The sequence below is a fragment of the Primulina tabacum genome, chromosome 18, assembly GCF_025594145.1.
Source record: "Primulina tabacum isolate GXHZ01 chromosome 18, ASM2559414v2, whole genome shotgun sequence".
Lineage (NCBI taxonomy): Eukaryota > Viridiplantae > Streptophyta > Magnoliopsida > Lamiales > Gesneriaceae > Primulina > Primulina tabacum.
Window position 1 is genome coordinate 28666601 of NC_134567.1, and position 21244 is coordinate 28687844.

Here is a 21244-nt window from a genome sequence, read left to right on the forward strand (position 1 = left end):
TGTCCGACTATTTTAATTTGAAGCTTGACCTATTCTATGTGTCTACAGAAATGGAAAGATATATATTAAATTTATAATGCTTAAAAATTCTGACAGTTCATTGAAAGATAGAAACCATGCATGTTGAGTGAAGTGTGCGAGGTTAATACCATAGAGGTTTTCGTCTCTATGTTTTCGACATTTCCTTCCCGAATTATTGTAGAATATTAAATTTTAGCTATTTTAAATATTATGGAAAACTGTACGTATGCTTAATTAGAAAATTGATAAATTTTCAAGTCTTTAAACTTTCCGATTAAAGTTCGACGCCAGGTCTTATGTTGAACATTTGTAATTTTTACAACTTATAAAAATATCTTGAAGGGTATTGTTTTTTTTGTTTTTATTTTATGATATGAGACTCACGACCACCACATTTCGATGTGCACTGACTAAACTCTGGTCTAATATTGTTGTCGATATTCCAAATTTGCCGAAGGAAGTTCCGTTCGGCTCAGGCTCTCGGGGGTCACATGAACGTGCATCGTCGCGACCACGTCAAGTCACACCATCAAGTGTCACCAATACCCAACGGTGGCTAAAGCTCATCCATCCCCGATATTTTTACCGGCATGTGAAGAATTCGCAACAAATGGCAGCTTGTGCCTTGTTTATTCCATGCCAAACCCTAATAATGTCCATCTTGTTGGCAGGGACATGAAGGCTTCCTTGGACTTCTGACTCACCTAATTATTTTGCGACAGATAAATCGAGCAACGCCACGAGTGATCCGTTGATTTTTTATGGCTGTGAAATTATGGGGAGTGCGACAGATTCGACACCGATTGAAGAGATTGATCTCGAGCTTCGTCTAGGACGAAAGTCGCGACTGCAATGGGGATGATAGTATGTACGTCCGTATACATAGAAGATGTCGACGTTTCTATTTGGTCATGTATACTCACATGAGAAGATATATTATCGTTATATTTTCAGATTTTAGATTTCATGCAAGCTAGCTACACTAGTAATAAGAGATATATAACTATATTAACAGTAAAAGATGAAGTACAATTTCATGTCCAGTTGACGGCTTGCCCTGAAATTTTGAGTCACGATATAAACATTGTACGTTTAGCTGGTAAAAGGAAAGGGGTGTACGTGTGTGTGTATATATATACACACATATATTCTTGATATATTTTTTAAATAAATAACTATTGGTTGGTTTGTTTCTGTTTCTCGTTAATTGATTTGTCTGTAAAAAGTCATTAATTGATTTTTTAAATAGTAACTATATATTCTCTAGTTTCTTAATATTTTTTTAATAAATAACTATATATTCTGTATTTCTTAATATTTTATCCATACGTTTTTTTAATTAATACGCCATCTTGTGATTAAAGTAATGGATATTTCCTAATTCTTTCACTTTATTTTAATTTTATAATTACTAATAATAAAAAAATTTAAACACGGACACAGAAGTTTGAGATAGGCCATGCCACAGCATAGAATAGATTAGCATGTCTGAATCCGTCAGATAACAAGCGGATCTACCAAAGGCTAAGCTAAAGAAAAATAAATAAGCATCTAAAGAAAATCCAATCTAGGATAGGAAAGCATCCGTCCTATACTCTGTTAGCGATTACAACCAACCTCTAAATGTAATCTAGAAATCCACACGTACGCATGCTGCAGAATATGTGAGTGAGGTTAATTAGGGTGCATTTTGATGGAGTTTGGCCAACCCATTGAAGAATACATCGACACGTTCTGCATTGGTTGTTGACCAGTAGTGCCGTAAGGTCCTGAGCCACGATTTAGAGGACTGTCATCATTTTCTTCAGCAGACTCACTTGAAGCACCAGGGGAAGCAGGGCTGACCCCTGCTGCTGGCGTGCCAAAATTTAGCATATGTGCTTGTGGTGGAGAAGACAATGGAGATTTGGATTTCTTTCCATCTGCAATGAAACTGCCTACCACAACCTGGTAAAGAAAATAGCTTAATAATCAAGAGATGATGCGTACGAGTAACTAAGAATATTTGTTACTATTCTGGTAAAATAAGGGCTAAATGTACTTGATGGAGAAGAACACAGGTGCATAAATATATCGGCAATATCATTATCGTTGCATGTCTTAGAACAAAGCTAGTTGGGTCCAGATTAAACATATAAAACTATGGACTGAAATAAACTGTCTGGAATTTCAATGTCTGACACCAATGGCTGACCCAAATGACTCTGCCTCTCACACCCTTGGGTAGGGTGGGGGGAGGGGGGGTGAGGTGAAAGACCTGGCTAAACATTACCTGAACTGATGAGGCAGCTTTGAGCATTCCCGCTACTCCACCACCCAATACCCTGCCATCTGAACCAGCCAGTGACACACTCAGACCACCAGTTCGATTGCGATTACCAGAAGTATCTGACAGCAGGAAAGAACCAGACAACGATATGATCTCAAATCGACCCTGCAAACAGATGAAGGTACCATTATGTACAGTCAAGTACCATTCTCAAGATGAACTGAAAAGAAACGACAGCATCCATCTTTACATTGAGCCCTTCATCGTACTCTCACTTTTGTATTTTTAGAAGAAACGAACTTCACCACTACAAATAAAAAGGACAAACGAAATATGTTTGGCATCGAAAAACTTCAGTATCCAGATTTGAGAAGTTATCAGGGATCAGGGACCAAAGAAAGTATAACAAATCGGTTGAGAGCTTCATACAGTACACCAACGATCGAAGATTACGAATGTTATATGTTGTTGAAGATTACAAACCCCTCCATCTCTTCTTGAAATGGTCTTTCGAGATTTTATTGCAAGTGATAGTTGAGGTAACCTCCGTACAAGTGGAAAACACTTAATTAGTCAAATGGATAGGCCTAGAAAGGCCAGTAACAGAAAAGGCTTCCCGTGGATGTTCTCGGTGACAAGCAAGCAACCGCTTCCACAGTTCAGTACACATCTCAAGTCTGTTTGAAGGATTCTCTTGACTGAAGATTGGAAAGTGGAAGCTAAAAATGCATTTCGGCAGCTACATCCAGAACTACTGTTGTTTTATGCATAACAAACCCCTACAAAGCTGAAGAGGTTTCCACCAGGGAGAGTGTGCATAAAAAATGAGTCAAAAATCATCAAAACCTATTAATAAAAAGATTAGATGGAACATAAGGGGTAGGAGGATCCACATAGTCGACCCCACTTAGTGAGATAAAGACCTATTGTTGTTGATTATTTGTGGGTACGAAAAATTTTATGTTTATCTTGTTCATCTATTGTGGATATAAAAACCTAAGAAGTACCTTCCATGTACACGTCTCAATCTATATCATTGTTAAGGAAAAGTTCTTCACATCCATTTGTCATTTATCATAGTCATAGTATGCCTATATAACTGGCAAAATCTTTTAAAGACTCTAGCATCATAACTAGCATAAATTACTATAGTCAACACCTTACCTTTAAAATAACCACCTGCCACCAATCTATCTTTATCTAGCAGCACCCTTACATCCGCTACAAGATTTCGTTAATAGATCCACTTGCATCCAATTTGAACAATTTCCCGATTTGGATCTACCCAAGTCCAGTTTATTAGAGTATATGAATTTCCATTTCGTATCCATGATATTGAGCCATAACGCTTCCATGAAAGTCTTAGGATCAAATATATGGTCGAGTTCATCCTGGTTCCCGCAGTCTCAAAACCATTTTGTATCTCCTTGGGACCAAGTGCCCAATTGGCTAGCAGGAACTATCATAGTGGTTGTGGTTTGTGACTTGAACCTCTTGATGATCCATTGCACCACCAACACTATAAAATAAAAAATATTTCTAAATAATGTGGCATTCCACGAACCAAGCACCTTTAGCTCCAAATGATGAGGGAAGTAACAGCCAATAGACTCCAAATGCACAAATACCTATTTGTCTCTGCCAATATCCACTTCACGTAGGTAACACTACCCCAAACTCTAAAATATCCGTAAGTGGATAGCTTCCCAAAGCATTCTCATATGAAGTACGTTTTAGTGTTTCCACACTTAATCTATTAGGTGTAAATGATATAATACTTCTTCCCACTAATTATCCCCTTTGAGTTTCAAAGGACTCAAATTTGTAGTTCACCAAACACACATACCCAAACCTCTAGTAGTCATCCACAAAGATAATGAAATAGGAGTATACTCCCCAAGTGCTAACACATCACAAGATGTTTGTCCTAAAATGGTTTGTGTTAACAAATTTGCATTTAAACAATAAATTCATAATCTCTTAGACTGAGACAACAATTGATCATAGTAAAGAACAAGAGTAATTCATTACGATTCAATTTTTGGGATTACGAGAAATAAAGTCTGGTACAAATTTCATCTCAAGGCATTCACAAAATTAATAAAACAGTTTTTGACCAAGACAAGACTTGGTGATTGCTTTATTCCTCTCAATTTATTCAACCAATGGGCAATGGTCACTAACAGAGAAAATGATAGGTGGTGGTGAGAGATCACAATTCATTGAGGCTCATCACATGACCTTTGAATGGTGAAGAATAAGTTTTTGGGAAAATTACCAAAACAACCATTCGAAAAAAAAATGGTGAAGAATAAGTTTTTGGGAAAATTACCAAAACAACCATTCGAAAAAATTTCATATCCAACAAACCTATCATTAAAATCCAATCTTCTATTTTTCATACCAAAATACCCAAATTTGTTCAAATATTATTTTTTCCCCAAAATACAATGCATAGATCTAACACCACAATATTTTTGGTACACAATTATATGTCACACCAAGAAGAAATTAACACCTCATATGTTACAGTGCCGCCAGACATTGCTGGTTGGCGAAGCGTCACATTGCTGATGGAGCCATTAGCAGATAGAATGCAAACTGTACGTGGTCCCTGCTGAGAGAATGCCATGATTTTTGAAGCTATATCCTGAGAACACAAAAAAAGGGAAATTATAATTTCTTCCTCAAACACATTGGTCATTTGGCAACCATAATAACAAACTTCAATAATTAAATCAGTGATAAATCGTCTCATAAAATGGCTGGAAAACTCTATTTCTTTACAAATTAAAAAATAATCATTTATTCACTCACGTATAATGAACTATAATTGCTATTTATACACTACGATATAAAAAGGGAACAATGATTGAAAGCAAAATCTTCTCAGATATGTTCAAGGTTATATCAAGAGACTCGTGGCTAGACATAAAAATAAGAAGGCATTAATCAGCAGGCAAACGCAATCTCCTCCATTGTGAAGTACAAAAAACCTTTAAAGTTTGTTCCAAATGTTAATTTGAACTTCATAAACCAATACCAAAAAGGGTAAACTAAAAAACTAGATGGATGAATTACAGTGATGTTGCAGTAGCTAATCTCGGCGTGTGGGGAAACACAAAATGGAGATTGGGGCCATCAAGATAATTAAAACTACAACTCTTACATCATATAAAATTTTGTTCAAATCAATATCTTAATCCATAAAATTGTGTAGTAATTATGTTAGGAATATCAACTCTTCTAATTCTACTTCCAAGACACCAAATTTCAAGCCCACGTTTTTCCCAATCTATATTACAAATAAACCATGAGTCAATTAAGGTGAATTCACTTCCCACTGAACAATGATTTAACATAAGCTAATGAAAAAGTACAATAAATTCTTCATAATAGAGGCTGTTGGCACATGTTAAAGGTAGCATATCCCCAAACCGCAAACATATTCGGGTCCATTTATGAGATCAGCTGAACTAGAAACTGGTATTGTCAATGTCATTACTTACCAGAAGATGATAATTTTAAACCAAATCAACTTTGAGCAAACATTTTTACTCTAAATGAAATTCAAGATAAAAGTAAGGGCAAGCTTGCACAATTGGCTCATTATTCAATGATAATATCATCAATATATAGACAAATATTAAATTTTGGAGAACAATAGTTGAATTAAAAAAAATAAAGAGATATTGCACGTCAACCCTAAAAAGGTTATTCCTTCTTTCATAATTTTCTTATAATTCTTTCAATGTGTCAGGATGAGTGATTTGCACATTCTGCTGGTGTTTTAACACAATGATGTAATGCTTGCTCTAACTAAACAAACACACTAAAGCATGGATATTGACTGCTGTATGATCTTCTTTTTATTCATCCTATTGATTGACGATGTCTTGATTTGGTTGGAAGTATCCAATTATAGATATTCAATAACATCTCAAGAGATAATTTGTTTCCCATAGGGAACATATGAAATCTCTATATGACTTTTCAGAAGCTTCAAGTTCCAAAATCTGTACCTTACACATAAGTTACTTTTTTGTGGACTAGATATTCAGATTCTGTATTTGAACAAGGGGCTTGAGCAGCTATAGATTTTCAAGATGGCCCATAATATTACGAAGGAAAAAAGAAACACATTGTACCACGTAGGTCAAAATCATAACTGCATGACCGCCTTGACTAAAACGTATCACTATAAGTCACACAGTAGGCCCTTTTTACAAAATTAATCATTTTAAGATGACTTATCATATAGCAAGTCTTTTAATTTTATGAATGCTGGCACTGCAATGAGTGCAAGGAAATCTAATGCACTCACCACAACAAATACAATAAGGCTAGGAATGTTACTTATCGAAATAGTGACTGATTGCACCAAGAAAGGTTTCTTTACGACAATATAATTTTAGGTGAAGCAAATTTCTTTGACGATATAAGTAAAAACCCTTAATATATTTTAACCAGTTCAATGACTTTCTGCAAGATACATTATTGATTCGATATTTTGATCAATATGATTTAAAGTTTTCTTTAATACTTATTCTGAACATATAAATTCCATAATCAGCCATACTTTTTTTCAAATGCTTCCATGTTTTGTAAGAGGAGAAATCGCCCTTTTCTCCTCTGTTCACTAAATAAAATGGTAAACCCCTAACAAAATCTCCTCTTCCCTTCCCTCTACCCTCGTGTCGCCTCTGCCCTGGCATGATGAAAACGGTGATGTAGATTTGGAAGAAAAGCATGTCGATAGTTTCAATATTTGATATCCCATGTATCACATTTGAAGAGATTTTTTATTTTATTTTAATTTTTTGTAGTGATTTATATCCGTAAAGCTTGCACTTTCCTTTGCTTAAAGCTCTGGGACCCTTGAGCACTTTAATGTGTGTTGCGCTTTAATTACTATGAGTTTGTCATCAATTGCTTGATTTTCTTATCATAGACAAAGTACAATGCGTAAGAAATATTCATAGCCCTAAATAGAAATCTAAGAAACATATAGCCGTCTCTAAATATGTAAAATAAGAGAAATTATGCAATTATGCCATCCAAGGAAATTTGCAGCAAACAAGTAGGCGAAAACATCAAATAGAAAACAATAGATTTAACCTTTGTTGCTTGTACCCAGGTAGCACAACAGTTTAATACATGCAGTAATAACCATAAGATTTCAAATCTCCTAAGGTTGCTTTTAATTTGAGGATCAGATTGTGTACAGAAAATTTGTAATATGATTATTGTAGTGATTGAATAGGATGAGTAATAGTGACAGACAAATAATAATATGCTTGATTTGATTGATGAAATTGAGAGTGAGATTATGATTAAGAAATTATGAAAATCTGGCCGTTTGAACATTATGAATGATATCATGTTAGTTTCGTAACGTAAGACTGAGACGTGAATCATGTGATTATGATTGAAATTAAACCTTTTTTATAGTTTGCCCATAATGACTTCAACTATTTTCTGTTTAACTTGTTTATATAGTAGTTGAAATTATGATTAGAAGAGTATATTTGTTAGATATATTTTTCCTCAATTTTGTAACACTTCATTTCCCAAATTTGAGGAAATAAAATCGAACAATAAATATTGCTATCGTTAAATATTTGATTGTTAAGTCGGAAAATATAAATATTAGGAAATGTTTGATTTTGAATATAACAATGTGAACCATATTCAATTGATGTAAATCGAGGAGGGGAGGAAAGTTCTTTTGAGGGGTAAAGTTGGATTTTGACAATTGAGATTAATTATCACACATGTAGAAAGAGAAAAAAAATCAAAGAAAAAAGTACATAAAGCAGGGCCCAAGGGATTAAATGGGTTGAGTATTTTTAAACCAAACAGGTGATGGCTTTGGTTAATAGTCTAATCCTTCTCTTATCTCTCAAAGTAAACATTGCCTAAAGTTCTTAACAATTATGATTTTTCATTGACAATCATTTCTAGTCAAAATATGCAAACCACATCAAACACGATTTCCACGTGTACGAGAAATTTGCATCTTCTTCTTTCAGTGTGGTGGAGGCCTCATTAATTGCAAAATCATATTGCTTTTTTAGTCATTGGCAAAGCTAGATAAGGACTTCAAAGAAATCCCTTTTAGATCGTTGTTGGTTGCAGGGAAATTTCCTTTAGCTCAAATAAAAAGTTTTATATTCGCATGTGTCATCATTAAATTGGTAAGAGGTTGTTTCGAAGTAGCATTTACAGTTCGAATTCGGAGAATACCCTATCCTCCACATGTAACATTGTTTCGTAGAAAAAAAAATAAGAATAATAACATTGTTTTTAACCTACACCTTACTAAGATTTAGGCAACTTCCAGAAGCTTCCGTTATTAAAAGTAATCCCATCAACTTCTGAATGGTAATTGCCCGAGAATGGGACAAGAATTAAAAGCACTTAACATGACACTTGACGAGAATTTTAGTTTTCTTTTTTCTACAACAACAATAATGAAAGCCCGAATAATTTACCTCGCCCACTGCTACCATAATCACATGAGGCGTAAAACCAACTCCAGGTGATCCTGCCCATCAAAAGTTAAAAATTAGAATAGCCCTCGACATTAATTTCAATCACCCTTGACAGCAAAACTAGACGCAAATACATGCAACAGTATAGTAAAGGATCCCGGGAGGTGGTTTACAGGCAAAACTAAAATGCTAAAAGTATTTGAATGTAACACATTTCTAGATAACATAATAAACATAAAAAAAATTTTTGAGATAAATCTGCCGGTCATCTCTCTCGCAACTAGATGGGCGAGTTGCAATCCTAAAGATGTATACTTTTTTTAATCCTAAAGCTGTATCTTTCGCCCTAAAAATAATCACAGAATTACACTATATATAAATAAACGTGTCAAAAGAGCGGGTGAGGTAGTACCTAGAGCATCCAATTGTTTTTTCACCGAACCCGGAGGCCGTCCGCGGTTTCGCTTGGCTGCTGTCTCCGAGGACTGATTCCCCCCGCCACCGCTAGAATCCACGTGGCCCACGGTTGAGGAAATTTGGTTAGCAGGTGCCGGGGACAGACCCAATCCAATGCTGTTATCAGGTGAATACTTCCTAGGCCGTCCCCTTTTCTTTTTAGCTGGCTCAATGCTGAACCCGCCGCTGCCACCTCCAGCAGAAGGAGACCCGTCAGAGTAATTGTGATCAAGTGGCTTCGGAGCGGGCGCAGCAGCCATAGAATTGAAGGGAAATCGAGGGTTTTGCTGTTGGTGGCTCACGGCAGCAGAACTGTTGGTATTGTGAAGTGGGTACGAGTTGTTGGGCGGGTGTTGGCCCAAGAAAACGGCAGGTGGTGGTGGTGGTTGCGGATGGTGGTGGAGGTGGTGAGGCGGCGGTGCGGAAGAATCTTGTGAATCCATTCGGAATCGAACACTCAGGTGTGAACTGGACAATCGAATCAATTACAGATTTCAAATTGAAAATCAGGGGTTGATTTGTTTGGAATCTAATTTTTGCGAGAATGTACGGAAGTGTAATGAGGGGGTTAAGAATTAGGGTTTTATGAAATTAATTTAATCATCTCTTTTAAGATGCGATTTGTTTTGTTTTTTTGTTTATCGACCAATAAAGCTCAAAACATGCATATACATGATAATTTTTTATTTAAAAAAATAATATTATATTAATTATTTAATTTTATTAAATCCAATTATCTGTACCATATATATACTTATTAATATATTTTGTGTTTTATTTTTCACATAAATTTTTAATAGATCGTCTGACGAATCAATTTGTGAGACAAACTTTCAACTTAACACATGAAAAAACATTAAATTTTTATGTTGAAATTATTATTTTTCAATGTAAGTATTGACCGAATCGACTCGACTCAACGAATATAGACACGTGAAATCATTTCATATAAAACTCTTATTATTTATATTTACTAGCTGCACATTTGTTGCATGTGTATAATATAACACATAGATATCATGTAAATATAATGACAATCTAAAAAATATACTTTTAAAATTTTAATATTTAAGTTCAAATTGAAATAAAACTATAATTAGAAAAATGAAAAATTACGTAGAATATATGGAGATAGTTGGAGGAGGAAAAATATGGGATAATGTAGAAGAGAAAGTGAATATTGTTATGAAAGTTAAGACTAAAATAGATTGTCAATGCTGCAATAATGTTCTTCTCTAGATTTTGTCTATAAATAAATTTGAGGGTATTTAAATTGATAAATTAAAGTAGTTTTTCTCGAGGTTTATGCCTTATTAAATAGTAGTAATAGTAAAGATAACATAATAAATATAGATAATAACTTAAATTCCTATGCATAAATAATTTAACCTATCATTTTTAAGTTTAAAATAGTTAATCTGGTACTTACTGTTTAATAAATATCAATATATTTCAGTAATATCTTTTAGACTAATGTATATTTTTTATTTTTTAAAATATAAAATAAATTGTGTAAATTACTACTAAAAAACATATATATTAGAAACAAAATAAAATTATAAATTATGGATTTTAAGGAGTGAAAGTTTACAAATTATTTAAAGAGAAACGAAAAAAAAAAATTTCTAAATACATCAAAATTAGTTTCTCCGAGGCTTTTGCACTCATCTCTGCTATCTACTGTAACAAAACAGCAGAAGGCTACAATTACTGAGTTCAAAATCATGACTACGGTTCATATTTCGCTTTTCATTTCTTGCTCAAGTTTAGAATACTCCTCACATATCTGTAATCTGAGTCCATTGACTAAAACAAAACTTAACGCCATGAAAATTACTTAAACCTATAAATTTTCAATATTTTCAAGAGCAGAAAATTGTGCATCGATCTGGCTAAGAGATTCTTGATCCACATTAACAGGATTTACCCACTTTGGCAGATAATAGAGAGGATGCTGGTCTTGAGACGAATCATATTTCTCATCCTGTTCCACAAGAATGGGAAAATCACCATATTCTATCAGGCCAGTCTTATTACTCCATCTGAACATCTGAGATGCAGTCTCCCAACATGCTTTCAGATCTTCTTCATTTCGGACTTGATTCATTTTCTCAATAAGATCACTCGAAGCAGGTAAATGATCAACTTCACAAGAGTCGATGTCTTTAGAAATCTCAAGGTCACGGTCACCACTTTCGTCATTTAACTCAGGCTTTCCAAGTTTATTCAAACCTTGATCCACGATGTAATGAATCTTCTTTCTGAAGTTGTCAGTTCTCATTGGATTTGATCTGAGCTTCGACTTCAAACCGTTCACTGTCCTCCCAATATTTTCTTCAGAACTTGAGCTTACTTCATATCGATGCTCTTCCTGAAACTTGTCATCATACTCAGAATTGACTGAGAAAACCTCTACTAACAGACACGCGTTTTGCGTGTAGCGGTCAAAAGCCTCATTTTCTGTCTCGATACCTCGGTCTTTGTATTCTTTCAACTTTAAGAACCTCCATTCATTTATGACTTGTGCATCCTGACAAATTTTATCGTTAGCAAATTATTTTCCAGCCATATAAGTTGCACACTAATTGCACATGTACAACATAGGTACGAATGTAATCGAGTCGAGTCGAGCCGAGCCGAACTCTTGTATGTTTGGGCTTGGTTTGTTTATAATAGAGCCGAGATCGAGCTTTATTTAACGAATATATGCATGGCTCACGAGCTTATTCAAGCACTTATCGAGCCTAAACAAGCTTAATAAATATGAATTATACATTTAAATTTTCATTAAATTAATTAAAAAGTAAATTATATATTAAAAAATATATATTATTTTTATTAAAATTTGTAAATTTATTATAATAAATAAATTTAATAGATTTTTCTATATATTTCATAAATAATATGCAAAATCAATAAATCAAATATCAAAACTATTATTTTTTCATAAAAGATTACTCATGAACTTACCAACGAACATGTTCACGAGCTAACGAGCCGAATACTGTAAAGCTTGAGTTTGGTTTGTTTATCTTAACGAGCCTCATTAAACGAGTTCAAACGAGCTTTTATCGAATCGAGCTTCGAATAGCTCACTAACGGTTTGGTTCGTTTACATCCCTAAACCTAGGTGCTAGTGTAAAAATATTTATTTCGGTATAAATTATTGTTTGAAAGATGAGTAAACTAACTGAACTATATCTGTGGGGAGAACAAAATGAATATGCAGACAGAATACAACACAACCATGCAATATTAAAGAGTAAAGTCGGTCAGAAGACACTTTGATGGAAATTCTATAACTGTTATTTTCAAAGAAACAAATGATAATTTTTACTATTTACAGGGCTATTTTAGTGATTATAGATCTGTCCATGCCAAGAAACCAACATTGGTTTTCAGTTCTCGCTCAGGATATCATCTGAAGTTTTTGTCGTATTCGGAAAGTTTCTATAAATAATAATATTTTATAAAAAAAAATATTTATCAGTACAAAATGTCATCTCCTGTGATAATATATATTTGAAAACAAATAAGAAATAAATATATAAATGTTAAGTCTTTTCAATTTCTTTTTCTAAAATTCAAATTTGAGTTTAAAGTCTCCTGAAAATATAATCTTAAACTACATTTAAGTGTCTAAAGTAATTATATCATTTAATTTCGAATATGATTTTTGTGATACTTTAATATATTTAACAATACTCTCTTTGTCATATTAAATAAAATAAATTTTTATATAATATTAGGTTTTCCAATATTTTAAAAGAGGGTCGTGAACTTTTTATATATTAATTTTCCGTAAATTGTTATTATTATTATTATATATCTTAATTAAAACTTTAATATAATTTCTTTAACATGTCCTAAATTATTATATAAATTTTTAATAAAAATTTATTCATCTCATAAATTACAAAAGTTGTGAATTTATTAAAAACAGTTATTTTTTAAAAAAAAATTTTAATAAAAAAAATAATATAAAATTTTTAAAATATTTTTTCCATTTTTTTATTAGTAACAGTTGTAATTTGCCAAGATAAAGAAGTCGATTTGACAAAAGATTGTATCTTCGTTTCAATGTTATCTCAAATGACATAAACATTTTTTATATAATAATTTTTTATAATAATATTTAAGTTTTAAATATAAATATATTCATTATTTTATATCAATAATTTTAAATAGTTATTCAAAAACTAATATTTATTAATTTTAATCATTAATTAAATAAATTAACATTTTGTACATCTGTGTGAAATACTAATTTAATGTAAAAAAAACAGATGGAACACAGGGTTAGGATCATCTCCACCTTTCGAGTCAATGGCTTCCTAGATCGAAATGGGGCGTTTAAATTACTGAACTGCACAAAATTGCTAGAGAGTTGGCGAAGTCTCCTGCATAATAAATTGCAGATATCAGAAAGTGTCCCTGACATTGAAGATCTTTGCAATGGCGTTCCTAAAATGTCAATGCAGTAAATAGAAATGAAAGCCAAGCTCATCAAATCAATCCATGGAAGGATATATGAGAAAGTACGACTACCAAGACTAAAGAGATGCCAGCAGCTAAAAATTTGCTCGAATAGGGCATAAAATTTGATATGAGATGAGGAATTAACTGGGGGGGAAGATTATGAATTAACTGGGGGGAAATAAATAATCTATCTTTTTGTGCGTCAAAAATTGAATCATCTTCATATCAAACTATGTAGTGTTGAGATTCATTATTTTACAACTAACTCTTCAAATAATCGGTGCAATGATCAAAACATCATCCAGCGAGTAAACTCCTGCAGGAGGTCAGATTCTGTTTCTGTTTAATCATCAAGTTAAATGAAGACAAAGAACTTTATTCCAAGTTGAAGCATTTCTTATAATAACAGATTTGGAACCTACAAGGGAAAACAATAACAGAAGCCTACCAAGTTCATTAAGTGCAGAAAGTACCAAAAGCTTACCCTGAATGAGATACTTCAGTTGATTGCTGGTTTAACAGGGGAGAGCTGGAAGAAGGTACCTTATCTGGGAATGATGAATTACCTTTTAAAACTGCACCAACCACAATTGCATGTGTAATTTTGAGCAAGAAATGATCAACAGAACGTAAGCTTGTCATCCACAAGTGATTTTACATGCAAAGTAAGAAAAAAAAATTGGAAGAGAATGCAGCTGTATATAAGTGGTTTTATACATGGGCCACAATCAAAGAGTGATCTCAACCATTCTGCCCTAGCGAACCTCTCTCACACCTGCTTTGCCACCTTATGAAGTTTCAGAAGTCAACATGGTGACTTCTTTAAGGCAGATTTACTTGCATGAGCCTTAAAGCATAATACAGCATCTAACCTGCATTTATTTTCTTCAGTCACAAGCACAACATATTGTGCATTTTTCGTACAAATGAAGACCATTTTCTAAACCACCGCTATAAGTTGAAAACTCGATTGCTATGAGACCTTCTGATTAATACACCAATCCATCAAAATTAGGATGGATTCTGAGCAACTGAAATTCTATAAATCATCCCAAATCCTCTTTCTGTGATGTATCAATAAATGAAGACCAAAAGGCTTCTAATCTAGAAGTCCGAGAAAAAATACCTATTATATCATGTGGCAAATAGTTCTATTGTGGATGGAAAAAAATTGTTCCATGACTTCCTTACTTCAGTTACAGATATCTATTCTTTGTTCAAGAGCATCATCTAAAATTTTAAACTTCCCACATTTTACATGTCACTGGAATAGGTCAAATTTCTGTCACCGCATGCGTGAACATGCCACAAAAACTTCCATCTCATATAGAAATCCGGTTGCCCTTATCATGGAATCAACACTCACAATCATATATATTTTCCCCAAAATGGAGCATAGCACATTGTAGAAAACAGAGGACAATTCAGGCTTGAGAATTCAGATTGCATCAATGCTGAAGGTCATGAAAAACATATATCCACGACCAACAAAGAACAGAAATTGGGAACTCCACTTTCATATCTTAAATCCAATAATAGTGATCACAAGTATAAAGTAATGACATCAGAACAGTCAGAGTGCAATGTTTTAATTTACTTTTTATCTTAAAATATTTGAGGGAATATTATATGATAAACGCCACACAGCCACAGAAACTAGAGTAACTCAGTAACCACACCGTGTATGTGACAGGGATTTTGAGCTTTTGCACAGCAGCTTTTGCATGACTGGTATGGACACCTGAATAATTAATTGAACTCATCATAAATGACATTCATGCGCTAAATTCAAGTATGTCAAGCACACCAAGAATGTTAAAGTGGACATATAAACAAGTACAATTAATAGATGAAATCAACAAGAATAACGAGAGGAAATGCTGACTCACACTACTAGCACCAATAAAAAGCACATTAGGATGTTTTAAACAACTTTCGTTTAATTGAAGAACTTCCGATTTCCAACTAGGGAAAAAAATCCAAACAATTCCATGAAACACATGTGAAGTGACTCCCTTGACTTTCAAAAGTTGAGTACAAACAAAATTGAGTCTATAGTTAAGCCCTTGGACTCCACACCGTAGCATCTGTTTCAACAAAAATACAAACTTTACTGTTTAATTTCAGAGTTGTGCATTGACAACTTGTCCAGAGAGATGAAAATTAGGTTAGTTGCGGTTGATTATAGCACAGTTAGAAAGAAAAAAATATCATTTGACGCAATTAAAAAAATGGAAGATAATTGAACCCAGCATTTCATGGAATTTCAGAGCATGTGCCCTCTGAAAAAAGAGAATTTTGAAAAAATAATCTTTAAAACCGATCAGCTGGACTTATCAATATATGCACTAAATTCAAAGCAAACTCCAAGCCTAGATCAGAAAATTGTGTTTTTTTATGAGCGACATTAGAATTTCAAGACACTACTTCCAATTCAACAAACTGAGGTCATCCCCGCATCTCGCCCCTCAAACTGAGCAATGTTCAGTCAAGCACTTCAGCTATATGAGCAACAATCAGTAATTTATATCATGGCTGCTAGAAGCGTGAGGCACGAGAAAAGGAGTGTGCTTTATTAAAGTTGAAGCACTACCGTCTTGCATTTCATTTTCTATTAACTATTCTTAACATTTAAGTCGAGCTTAAGACATGTCTTGGGCATGAAAAGTGCACGAAAATAGGGCTTTGTGATTAACATGCGCACTTCACCAAAGGGTGGGAAAGTGCCTTGGCCTGTGTCAAGGCGCGATGGATGAAGCCTCACAGGGCCTTGAGTGGAGATTCATGCTTTATTGGCTTTCAAATATACCACTGCCAGCTGGAAAAAGTTTTCGCCAACCCACGAAGATTGAAATTCAGGAAATCCAGTTAATCAGCACATGGCTGCCTTTTTCAGGATAGGGTTTCAGTGCAAGTTGGGAATCTTCAAGAACAACGTTTTTCATGCAGAACCGGTCTAGAAAAGCAACTTACCCAAACAATTTATTTTACTGAATTATCTGCATATAACATTCTCCCCCCGCCTAAATCCTTTTCTCTCTATTTTAATTTTATTTTAAAATGTTAAACGTTTCAATGGTCAAAATCCAACAAATTATAAATGAAAAAATAATGCAGTGATATTCTTCGCCACTTACAGTTTGGGTGATACAAGTATACAAATTCTGGGTACGATAGGAATTAGGGTTCGGGTTTGGAAATTAACTCGGCTAACCAACTATCCACAATAGACAACGAATCAAACGGAATAAAACTAGTGCCCCTGGACAAAAAACGAAAAAAACAAGATGAAAGTAAATTAACAGGAAAAAAACCTGGAGCGAGCGACGTTGCCACACTTGATGCACTTAGGTTTGTTGAGGCCGCGGAGATTTTTCGAAGAATTGGAGCTCAAAGGAGTCAACGTGGCCACGGCGACGTCGGCACTGACGTTTTCGGCGGGGAATGAAGCCGCCATTATCATTACGTTTTCGTTCAAAGATCCAGTTGGATTGGCTAGCCTCACACCTTTTCTGAGCAATTAAATGGAATTCACAATAATAAAAAAGTATTAGAGTACCAAATAAAATCTATTAAACATTTCACCAAAATAAAATTTTACAATTATAATATTAATTTTATTTCATAATATAATCAAACTAATTATGTCAAAGTTATTAAAATAAGAGAATTTTTAAAAAAAATAAATGATTGTCCAGGTGCGTAATGCATGTTACTAATGTCATGATATTGCGAATGAGTTGCATATCGTATTTTTTTTTAACCTTGTTTCTATTATATTATTAAGTCACATTAATAAATTAAATAACTGAAATATAATTTATAATTTTTTAAATAAAATACAATATATTGATGATTAACTTAAAAATTAATAATTAGGAGTCATCCCAATCTAAATTATGTCCAAAACTAACATCTAGCGTGTGAGTCGCCACTAAGTGAGCGACGACATTGGTTGCTTGTGGAAAACTTGAATAGAGGCATATCATGGAGAATAGAGGCATCTCATTTTTCTAATTACTCTAGTTCAAACTTTAGTACTTCGATATCAGCATTTACAATAATAGAAAAGATACTAAAGGTTAAATCTTTTAAAAATTTGTAATGACAAAATGTCGGCTTACTTATTATAACTAGTTGAATTACAATACAACAATGTTATGATTCAATATGATGGATGTATCATGAGAGGAGAACGGTAAAATAGTATAATTCAAATCGAAGTCAACAAGAATGCAATAATTGTATTGGATTCTAAAGTGAATATTGTGGGTTAAAGAGGTGTCTTCCACCAACACTTGATATAACACATTTCCTTATGTATTCACAAAATATTTCGTACAATCGATTACGAGTCAAGATAAACTCACATATTCGGACCAAAATCACGATGTTCAGATTAACCATATACCAGGGTTGATAACCTGTTGTACATTGAACTCATATTTTCAGGCCAAAAAACACGTTGTCCAGTTGACTCAATTTTCGGCACGATGAACGTTGTCCAAGGCTTCAATTAACAATCATTCATTTACGGCAGTTTAAGAATAATCAAAATCACTAACCTTCTCGCAATAACAAACATGCAGTACAATATGACCAACACAAGGTGATATTTAAACACAATGCAGTGTTTATGGACGAAACAAATATAAATTTTATTGATCGTTAATACTAGACCAAATGCCAAAATACTATACAAAAAGAACGTAATGACTTGAATATTCAACTTACCTAATGACTTGATTTATCACTCCAATTATTTCAATATTTTCTATTATCATAAATTCTGTGATAATTATGTGTTAATAAGGCTAATAGGTAGTTGACTTTGATCAAGCTCCAAATTTTGTTAAAATTGAGTTTAAACACAATTGAGAATTTACAAGAAAAATCATGATAATCCAAAAACAAGTCGGAAAATTCTAAAAGTTTTATATTTGGTGCATTTTGTCGAGTTCTAGAATTTTTGCATAAAAAATTTCTTGAAATTCTCAACCGATTTTGCTCAGTTTTCAAATTTTCGATATGATTATCATGAAGTTTTGAACACAAGAAAATTGGTACGTCCGGCAACATTTTTGGACAACATGGTGAACAACTCTTCTTTTATACATGAGCCCAAAAACAGTGTGTCTAGTCATGAAAAATAGGCATCAAATCAGCTCTTAAACTATTCAAAGACTTATATGATAGAATTTTGTTTTTCATATAAAAAATTTCATAATAGATCGTATACTAATCAAAAACTTTTTAAATTTGGACTTGAAGCTTAAAATTAGTACAGAAACCTTCGTTCATAGCCAAATTTAAAAAAAAAAACGAAGTGGCGCGTGGAGAACACACGCTGCCTTGCCGGTATGTGGCTACTTTCTGTCCACAACATGCGGCCGGAATCTTTAGGATAGAACAGTCGTGACATGTTCTACAACTTTTGTGTTGAACGTGTTTCCAAAATTCCAGCTGATCTTGCCCATATTATATTTTTCCGAATTGGTTTTCAAAGGTTTTGAGTTGCCGGAAATGACTACTGACGATGACATTTTGGGTGATCATCTTACACTTACATAAACTTGATAACGTAATAAACAACTTTTATTCTATATAAAATATCAAAAATAGTGTGCAAGGCGAAAAAAAATCATGAACATCAACCTGTAGATTGAAGTTTCCTGGGTGTGGTGTTCCTAATCCTTCTTGGTTTTCGAAATTTTTGTTGATTTTTGTGGATGATCTTGCTACACCTCCAGTACAGATGGTCTTCTAGGTAAGAAAGTAGTGATATGTATTTTTTCAAAATTTTAAGATAAGAATTTGGGGATTTGAATGATTTTCTTCCCTAACTCCCTTCATTTTACTCATTGTCATTCCACAATCCTACTTTTCAGGTACTGAATCCATGAAATTATGATTGTTTCTTATGGTTTGTGTAAGGAATATTTGGAAGAATATATTTTGAGAAATAAATTTAATATGAAAATTATATTTTCCTTCAATTTGGAATGTTTAAATATGCATATTTAAATGTTTTGGAGTCTTCACTTAGTGACAAGTGTCTTTAACACTTCCTTTTTATTGCTATTGTTTCTATTGTTATTTTATTATTACTGTTATTTTTATTATTATCATGATTATTATCATTATTAATCTTTACTAGTTTTAGTTTTTTGAATACATGTGATGTGTTCATATATATTTTAAAAAGTTACTTTTTGTACACTTAAACATATTGGAACAAATTTTTTTAATGATTCGAGCACGTGTGTCCCGTGATGTAAGGTGTTACAATCTCCTTCTTTAAAGAAAATGGTCCCCATATTCGTTTACTCGAATAGCTCAGGGTGCAACCGTCTTATTTCTTCTTCTTTATCTCGAGTGCTTCCTCAATGGTAATTGCACCATAACATTTTCACTTGCTGGATCTTTTTGTTACGAAGCTCTTTAATTTTTTTCATAGCCTGGAAGTACACTTTAGATCTCAATATGAGGTCATGGTAGTAGAAATTCCATGAATCCGGATGATTTTTTTATACATAGAGCTAACCTAGTTTATCTACTCCATACTTTTTACTAATATGTGTGAAGTGAGATGATTTGGTAAGACGTTTCACTACTGCCCATATGTTGTCGTGACCTATTTGACTTTGAACAAGTACAATGCTCCAAACCCAATCCTGATGAGCACTTCTCCTAGCATAATCTTGATTGTAAGATTGTAAGACGCAACTTTACAATCAACATAATATTTAACGTCTCTTATGCCAATATTACAAATATAATTTCTAATGTTTTGTGTAAAGACTATCATTTGGTTATTATTTGAAACTCAACTCTCATTTATATGTGTGAGTGATTGTCGGCGTGAGGATTTAACTTTGAAAGCTTATATCTCATTTTGTTCATCGCATTATCTTATTGGGGCTTACTCTTTGGGGCTTACTCTCATATCAACTAGTTTTCTTCAATCAAGCTACCCATGTTTTGAATCTTCGTAAAAAAAATTGTTGTTTGATCTTCAAAGTAATGTATTTAAGGCATCCGAGAATGATATTAATGTTGGAAACAATGACTATTTGGAAAAGTTCAGTACAGTCGCCTTGCCGACCACTTTTCTCGAGCCTTATTGATTTTGACTCGTGCTGATTTGGTATGCTAAATGAGGTCTGCTGAATCTGCTATGTGAATACGCTTTGCTCATTTTGTTGTGCTGATTCTAAGTTTCAGTTTCTCAAAACTCACAACTTCTGATTTACCAACTACACACTGAATACAATAACAAGTTTTATTATCATTAAAATCAAGATTGTTAGCGTTTTCGCAACCAAACAATCTTCTCCTTTTTTATGGTCACAAAAATTGGATAAAAATATTAATATTGAAACTCAAGTAATGCATGACATTACAAATCGTATTTTTATCAACATATTTTCCCCTCTTTTGTGAGAGTAAAAAAGATTAAATAACAACTTTAAGAATAAATTTTATCTCTCCTTATATTTTAAATCTCGTTAAAATTAAAATGAAA

General features: G+C 33.3%; 2 protein-coding genes and 1 long non-coding RNA gene across 6 annotated transcripts; all 3 read right to left on the bottom strand.

Annotated features, from left to right (window-relative positions):
* Window positions 1-1467: 1467 nt before the first annotated feature.
* On the bottom strand, window positions 1468-9822 carry LOC142533112 (AT-hook motif nuclear-localized protein 8-like). The gene is made up of 5 exons (XM_075639753.1): window positions 9197-9822; window positions 8785-8837; window positions 4809-4940; window positions 2294-2455; window positions 1468-1968 (listed from the first exon to the last, which is right to left on the bottom strand). The coding sequence occupies exons 1-5, from the start codon at window positions 9681-9683 to the stop codon at window positions 1696-1698; spliced, it is 1107 nt and encodes a 368-aa protein (XP_075495868.1). The 5' UTR covers window positions 9684-9822; the 3' UTR covers window positions 1468-1695.
* Window positions 9823-10840: 1018 nt separating this feature from the next.
* LOC142532861 (uncharacterized) lies at window positions 10841-17229 on the bottom strand. Of its 4 annotated transcripts, none has more exons than XM_075639389.1 (6): window positions 17034-17229; window positions 15609-15806; window positions 15399-15460; window positions 14204-14294; window positions 13556-13640; window positions 10841-11770 (listed from the first exon to the last, which is right to left on the bottom strand). In XM_075639389.1, the coding sequence occupies exons 2-6, from the start codon at window positions 15632-15634 to the stop codon at window positions 11084-11086; spliced, it is 951 nt and encodes a 316-aa protein (XP_075495504.1). In that variant the 5' UTR covers window positions 15635-15806; window positions 17034-17229; the 3' UTR covers window positions 10841-11083. The 4 variants fall into 4 exon arrangements, with proteins under 4 accessions (XP_075495504.1, XP_075495503.1, XP_075495502.1 ...); XM_075639387.1 differs by lacking the exon at window positions 15609-15806 and having other exon boundaries at window positions 10845-11014; window positions 11064-11770; XM_075639388.1 differs by lacking the exon at window positions 15609-15806 and having other exon boundaries at window positions 10843-11770; window positions 14204-14267.
* LOC142532862 (uncharacterized) lies at window positions 16024-17027 on the bottom strand. Its single transcript, XR_012816631.1, has 2 exons — window positions 16656-17027; window positions 16024-16602 (listed from the first exon to the last, which is right to left on the bottom strand). It is a non-coding gene; the product is annotated as an uncharacterized LOC142532862 (long non-coding RNA).
* Window positions 17230-21244: the final 4015 nt, after the last annotated feature.

Coding starts and splice junctions, on each gene's coding strand:
- LOC142532861 (XM_075639387.1), bottom strand. CDS start 17,182: ATGATAATGGCGGCTTCATTCCCCGCCGAAAACGTCAGTGCCGACGTC. Junction 14,295..15,398: donor AAATCCCTGTCACATACACG/GTGTGGTTACTG, acceptor TGGTTGGTGCAG/TTTTAAAAGGTAATTCATCA. Junction 11,771..13,555: donor GGAAGCCATTGACTCGAAAG/GTGGAGATGATC, acceptor AAAATTTGTCAG/GATGCACAAGTCATAAATGA.
- LOC142533112 (XM_075639753.1), bottom strand. CDS start 9,683: ATGGATTCACAAGATTCTTCCGCACCGCCGCCTCACCACCTCCACCAC. Junction 8,838..9,196: donor AAAACAATTGGATGCTCTAG/GTACTACCTCAC, acceptor TTTGATGGGCAG/GATCACCTGGAGTTGGTTTT. Junction 4,941..8,784: donor TTATGGTAGCAGTGGGCGAG/GTAAATTATTCG, acceptor TTGTGTTCTCAG/GATATAGCTTCAAAAATCAT.